Raw genomic sequence first — 7,527 nt, forward strand, 5'->3', positions numbered from 1 at the left:
AAGAGAAAATTATAAAATCCCAAAATTCTATATAAAACACTTTGATTGTTAAAAAAAAATTTAAAATTAAAAAAAAAATCCGGAAAAAAAATGAAGAAATAACTTTCTGAACTCCAAGGTGAGATGTACAACCTTCATCGCTTCAATGTCCGGATAAGGTCAAAGTCAGTCCGATAGAGCTAAAAATTGTGTGTCTTAATGAGACAAATGCCGTAATTTCAACAAAAATTTCTATCAGTGCATAGTTACCTTTGATGTAAAAATATTTAGTAATTTTAATCCATAGGTACTGATTTGAAATACATGTTCTCTACTTGTTATTTTACACTTTAGATACTTATCTATTTGTTGAAATTACGAACCTAAGACCTAGAAGACTGGTCTAAAAATAAATCAATAGGCTAGTCTATAGACTTATAAAACACTGTGTTATAAACTTGTTTATATATTGGTCTCTAAACAAAAAAAAAAAACTGCTATATCTAGTCTATTAACTAATTAATAGAATATCATTTAGAGTAGTTAATATATGTATTCATATACTAGTCAATAGAATGATTTCTATACTGATCTTTAGACAATAGCCTATACTGATCTTTAGACAATGGTCAACAGACTGATCTAAAGACTAACCAATAAATTAATCTGTAAAGTAGTCAAAAGATTGATTTTGAGAATATATTGATCTCTAAACTGATCTATAGACTAGTAAATAGACTGATTTTAGGACTAGTTCATATCTAATCTCTGGTAAGATCTTAATTTTTAGACTAGTCATTAGAATGATCTAAAGACTGATAATATATTTAAATGACTCTGAATATGAAGAAAAGTTTGTATTTAAAACTCTGTTGTTGGTGCAGATCCATAAATTAACAAAACAAGTTCTGTAATAACCAAAATCATTCTATCAGAATAACAATTAAATTGTAGGGTATGTAAGGAGATTTTGCATTGAAAATACCAAAAACATTAAAACAACATCGATCATTAGTTAAAAGAATGGCATCAATTAGAGATATATTCTTTTAATATTTATTTAAAACTTATCATATTTAAATATTAGGATTATACGATCAAAATTATGAAGTTCGTTTGTGCATACTAAGTAATGGTATATTCTTCAATTTCAATGTTATATCTTCAACAAATTCTAAATCTTCATATTTAAATTCGGTTGTAAAACTATAATTTCTTAACAATTTGGCCAATGATACTTTTGTAGATAACAAAGCATATCTCCAGCCTAAAAGTAGTATAAAACAATTAATTTGTTAATAGTGTTGAACAAATATAGGACGAATTCACTTACCAATGCAGTTTCGTATGCCTTTGGTAAAGGGTATAAATGCATAAGGATGTTTACCCTCCATATTTGAAGGTAAAAAGTTATAGGGATTAAATAAATGAGCCTCTGGTCCCCATATGTCCACTCGTCGATGCATATGGAAAATATCTATTGCTATTTGTACTCCATTCGGTAAAATAACACCATTCGATAATCGAACTTCATGAGACGTTTGTCGAGAAACGATTGGTACCGGAGTCATTACACGCATAGTCTCATTAAGTACCATATCCATATAAATCATATCTTGAGTATTGCTGTAGGTGACTTCAAAATCTCCATGATCGGGAAAAATTGAAAGCAGTTCTTCAAAAACTTTTTCTTGATACATGGGAAACATGGCCAGTAACATCAAAGTGTAGACAATCGTATTGGCTGTTGTTTCAAAAGCCTTAAATAATTATTGAATAAATTATATATATTTATATCTATTAATATAAAATCTTATTTAATAAATCATTTTAAATAAAATCATCTTACGCCAAAAACAATAACATTTGATTCATCTTCAACATTTTTCCAAGAGAAAATTCCACGCCTCATCAAATCTATGGCCAGATCGATAAATATATTTTTGGTACCACTATCAGCATTATTATTTACTTTAGACAATTGTTGATCAATTAGCTAAAAACAAAAAACATAGTTAAGTGAAGAAAAAAATATAATAAAGATATTGAAATATTACTCTAAATACCTTTCTTATAAATTTGCGAATTTTATTTTTGGCTCCATGATATGGTTCATAAATTCCTAAAAGCCTGCGTAATACATTACAGCGTAGCCAGGGTGAGAAGCACATTTCCGTCATATTCTCTAAAACACTAGTAAAATAAAAAATAAACGTAATAATAATATAATATGTACTAAAATTTTCTTCCACACTGGATCTATAAATTGGAATGTAGTTAAATTAGATTGCAAAATAAAAGAACTTACCATTGATAGCTGGACAGAAGATCTGTATTCGACTCATTCGACTCCTGTGACACACTTTTACCCATTGTTGTTTCTAAAAAACAAATCATTAAATACCAGTAAATGAAAACAGGTTTCTAAACCTACTAGTTGCTATATCCAGCGTAAATTCCTGCAGTATTTCCATCAAATTTACAGATTTCTTGGATTTCATCTGATCAATAGTTTTTAGTAATTTATTCATTTCCACATTGAATATCGGTATAAAACTTAACAAAACTTTATGACCAAATGCCGAATTTAAACATTTTCGATGAACACTCCACTCCGGATCTGTTGTTATATTTTATAATGATTGTGATAATTGAAATATTATTTTTACTGACCTTTTAAACTGAACAGGCCTTTACCAGTTCCATCATCTAACGCATCATAAATGACTCCTTTGTTGATACAATAACGTGATGTCAGAATGTCTTGAACAATGGCCGGCTCACTGACAACTAAGAAAGGATAAGGACCCAACCATGAAAATAATACTGAACCATATTTTCTGGTTTCTTTATTAAATGTTGAAAGTATATCTAAATTTTCGAAATACATACATGTCGTTATATAAATAGTTTTTGAGAACCATGATGAAATTTTAATTTTTTAAATTTTTTTTAAGCTGTAGTTGTACAATTATTCTTTCTATATAATCTTTTATTGCACATATTAAGACATATTATATAATATTTTATGTATTTTAAATACCAGATGATATAAGTTTGAAACTAGAGGTTAGATGAAGCAACACAACGTTTTTATTTTGTAATCCTGTTTCCTTGTAAAAGGACTTGAAAATTTAAAAATGACCAAAGATCGAAATATTGGTCATATGTCCACAAAAATATATATTCTGGTTCCTTATTAAAACCTAATACGCTCAATGCATATAATTTATCTTTCAGTGTAAATCCCGGTAGAGGCCCAACGGGCAGAGCTAGACATGAAGTCGAAATATTTACGTAAACCCATGCCTCGACGGCCTATTTAACGGTGGTGTTTTCATACACTGGGCGAGTAAAAAGTAACAGCTGTCCCTTTGTATCTTACACGCAGGTGGCAATTTACGTATGTAAACTGTCTAGCTACGCGGTGTGGGCGTAGCTAGACAGTTGAAATTTCACATAAATACTCTCTTGTGATATGCTTTATTTGGTATTGAAAATGGGAAATACCAGTTCTCGTTTCTTCATAGTGGTCCTTAAACAGTTTTATCAGTCATAACTCGTTTAAAATACCAGTATAACAATAAAGGACATTCCATGTTGTGTAAACTTTAATCTCTTAACCAAATTTAATGAGAATCGGTCTATAATTGACTCTATCCCCATATAAAGTCCCCTTCAGAAAATGACTTTAACGCTCATTATTGGTTCAGAAATGCGACTACAGTGATAATATTTGATATGAAGTAGTTTTGTATAAGCCAAAATCTCTCTATTTTGTTGGTCTATATTTGACTCAACCTCCGTATAAATTTCTTTAAGAAAATGACTTTACTGCTCATTAATGACTTAAAAATACGAGTATTGCGATGAAATTCAACGTTCAATCATTCTACAACATTTTATGAGGATCGGTCATTCAGAAAATTAATTTACTTTAACAAAACCATCGATTCTATGTTTATTTATAAGGAATAAAAAACCAAATCAAATGCTTTATTTTTTTAATAATTCCCATTTTTAACATACTGAATGGTGTAGGGTATCATATGGTATTCTATGCCAGACTATACATTCATACTTATTTTTATTTAAATCGGTTGACAAAAAACATTATTTCACTATGGGTTTAAGAAAAACTTTTCCAATATTGTTAGGATAACATTATTTAAATAATTTTAGTAAAACTTCAGTTGTATATTTCCTATTATTTTGAATTTTATATTCAAAAAATAATAAAGCCGGTTTTACATAAATATTGTGTGAGTTATAAACCTAATTTCCTTACTATTTTTTTCTTTTCCTTATTGTCAATATGTCACATGGAGGTTTTATTAAAACTTTTAAACAAAATTGTTAAAAATTTACAACTGGAGTTTTGAAACTGTCGAATATATTTAATGTTATGACATTGTATTTTTAGACTAATAAGTCAAAGTTTGTAATATTTCTCATTTAAGTGATTTATTAAATTTAGTGCAAAAATTTTTTTAAAAATCCTTTTTCCCTCCAGAACCATGGTGTCACAAAGTAACGTAATCCTATCGCGGTAAATTTTTTCAGAGGCAGAAATAGCCAATATTCGCAAATTCTGTAATATTACAGATTTCTATATTTGACACACAAGTTATAGTCAGAAGGACTTCAAAATGATAATGTATGAAAATTAGTTTTTCCATATTCGGAATCTCCACAAGAAATAAAACTGAGATAAGTGAACATTATTTACACAATTTTTTAACAATTTATAGGTCTTTAGTTATTTTATTCGATTTATGTTTATCACATTATTTTTTCCACATCAAACACACCTTCTCTACGCTTTAAATGGATACCCATACCGATCAGAGGATAACCCATTGGTCCCGGAATTTTCAACATTAACGCATAGAATTTTCTCCGTATCCATAACCAATAAATCCACAGAACAAGAATTAAACATACAAATAAATACGGAATATTCATATTTAAACGTTGTGAATAAATGTCGCGCACTTTACAAACTATTTTATTGTATTTTGATTGATTGATTTTTATATAAAAATTAATAATTAATAATATGAGAAACGAGCAAAATCGTTCGTGCCACCAAATTTACATGAAAATGTTAATAGACTAAATTAATGGGTTTTGCGCTTTATCACATCAGAAATATGTATGTATTCGTTAACGTTCATATCTACATATACATATGTAGATAATCAAGGAATTGCTAAGTATTACAACTACAAATATAAATATTTTCTTTTTTATTTCAACTTTATTTACTTTATCATTGTGTTTAGATTTAGAAAATTTAAATGATAAATTTCTGTTATTTGGAATTAATGTTAATTTTATTCGAAATCAACTTCCTTCATTAAGTAATACTATTCTATTAAACTATCAATATGTAGTTACTTCCGAGCAATCAAATACATTAAGATAGTTCTTTTTTTTTTCTTATATAAAATATTTTTAAAATAATTCTATGATTTCAACTATTTTCAAAAGCTTCTGGCGTACGTAGATATCTCCTCAAAATTCACCATATCTTGCATTATGATGATTCCTTAAATATTTTAAGTCTGGCGAGCTTGGTTTGGTGAGCTGGACCAAATTAACTTGTAAAAGTGTTATATCCAAATCTTAAGGAGTGAGTTCGAAAAATTTTTAACATACATATATGTTTATAAAAAAGAAACCACTAAACTTACAGCTTTATTTTTTTTATTTGATTCAAATTATTATTACAATTTACAAAAAAAAAAAATATTTTTATAGTTTTAATCACTAGTGATGAAATTTTGAACCCTTTTCGGAAACCCTTCCATTAACGTTTTTATAGTGCTTTCTGTCACTTTGCTCGAACATGTAGTCCATCTCCGTTTAAAATCTACCACACTTTTGGACACCTTTTTTGTGCTCTTCAATTCTCTTTTAACAAGAGCCCAATATCTCTCCACTGGCCTTAGCTCCGGGCAGTTTGGAGGATTTGCCTCTCTTGGTACAAATACCACATTATTGTTCTTGTACCACTCAAGGGCTTGTTTACCATAGTGACAGGATGCCAAGGCAGGCCAAAAATAAGTGGACACATTATGAAGTCTTATGAATGGAAGCAGCCTTTTTTGTAAACATTCCTTGATGTAAATTTCGGTATTTATAGAGCCCGTTGTAACAAATGATTGGCTTCTTTTGCCGCAACTGCATATTGCTTGCCATACCAAGAACTTTCTGGGAAATTTTGTCTGCTTTTGGGTCCTAAACTTTTCTTCAACATTCCCTCGAGCAACAGCAACATAAAACTTTTGACCTGGAAGTTGCGAAAAATCTGCCAGAACATACGTTTCGTCATCCATTATGCAGCAAGAATATTTTTTTATAAAACTTGACTTCAATTTCCGTGCTCTGTTTTTGGCCTCTAAATTTTTAGCAGCGTTCCTGTCAGGAACTTTTTGAGCCTTGTATGTTTTTAAACCTGCATTAGCTTTAACTTTTCGTACCAAATAGTCCGAGCACTGAGCTAACCGAGCTGCTTTCCTACCGGATGTGTTGGGAGCTCTTTTGAAAATGCGTTCTATTTTTTGGCTTTAGAAACATCATGTGGACCATTCCTTCTACCTGAACCAGGTTTTCTATCAACTGACAAGTTCTCCCGGTACTGTTTAATAACATTGGAAACAGTTTGACGGCATACCTTTGTATGCTTGGCCAACTTTTTGTAAGACCAAGTTGGGTTTAGTTGAAAATATTTAATAATTTCAGTACGCACTTTTTTCTGGTCACTCATTTTAATCAGATTAACAAAAAATTAATATAATTGACATTACACATAATAACTGACATGTTTTTCAAAGGTAACTTGATAAAAAAAATCAAATAATACTTTGGTTGAAAAATGTAATGAAAAACGTGTGTTAAGAATTTTTCGATCTCACTCCTTATATACGCACAATCAAACCGTATACCGTAAATTAAAAGTTTCCTAAAGAGAATTTCGTTCGCATTAAACTTGTTTTCCAACAAAAAATATTCTTTATCTGGAAGCATAAAATAAAACAGTCCAACTCATGAATGGTCAAAACTAAACCCAAAACACTCTGGGGAACATCAAATGGCGAACATTCTGAATCAAGCTATTTTTTTTTTTTTTTTTTTTTTTTTGGAGTTGTATATTCCCAATTATCTCGACTTTTATATAATGAATAGTCTTGTAATTTGAAATCGCATACAATTTCAAATCAAAATCGCCAATATTAGGCGAAGTTTAATTGTCATCATTGCATTATTGTTTGTTTTTTATTTGTAATTTACCTACAGGGTGATGTAAAATCTAAATTGTGGATCAATATTACTAATTAGATAATTTGTATGCTATTTAAACGCTTCATACTTAGCAACATGCGTTAAATATTACGTGGGTTATGATGATTTTTATGCAAATTATTTACGTATTTTCAGTAATATTACTCACATGCTAATGCATTAGGCTAATAAATAAATCTATAAGGAAAAACTATTTTTGATTTGCACAAAATTTGTGGCGCTGAAAATCCAAATAGGAAG

General features: G+C 29.4%; 1 protein-coding gene across 1 annotated transcript; it reads right to left on the bottom strand.

Annotated features, from left to right (window-relative positions):
* Nucleotides 1–1,060: 1,060 nt before the first annotated feature.
* Nucleotides 1,061–5,111, bottom strand: LOC111682603 (probable cytochrome P450 313a4). The gene is made up of 8 exons (XM_023444592.2): nt 4,791–5,111; nt 2,653–2,850; nt 2,414–2,599; nt 2,288–2,360; nt 2,046–2,172; nt 1,829–1,975; nt 1,313–1,739; nt 1,061–1,246 (listed from the first exon to the last, which is right to left on the bottom strand). Exons 1-8 carry the CDS (start codon nt 4,942–4,944, stop codon nt 1,083–1,085), a joined length of 1,476 nt encoding a protein of 491 aa, XP_023300360.2. The 5' UTR covers nt 4,945–5,111; the 3' UTR covers nt 1,061–1,082.
* Between the last annotated feature and the right edge of the window lie 2,416 nt (nt 5,112–7,527).

Source organism: Lucilia cuprina, chromosome 4 (genome assembly GCF_022045245.1).
Source record: "Lucilia cuprina isolate Lc7/37 chromosome 4, ASM2204524v1, whole genome shotgun sequence".
Taxonomy (NCBI): domain Eukaryota; kingdom Metazoa; phylum Arthropoda; class Insecta; order Diptera; family Calliphoridae; genus Lucilia; species Lucilia cuprina.

Coding starts and splice junctions, on each gene's coding strand:
- LOC111682603 (XM_023444592.2), bottom strand. CDS start 4,944: ATGAATATTCCGTATTTATTTGTATGTTTAATTCTTGTTCTGTGGATT. Junction 2,600..2,652: donor AGGCCTGTTCAGTTTAAAAG/GTCAGTAAAAAT, acceptor ATATAACAACAG/ATCCGGAGTGGAGTGTTCAT. Junction 2,361..2,413: donor TACGCTGGATATAGCAACTA/GTAGGTTTAGAA, acceptor TTTGTTTTTTAG/AAACAACAATGGGTAAAAGT.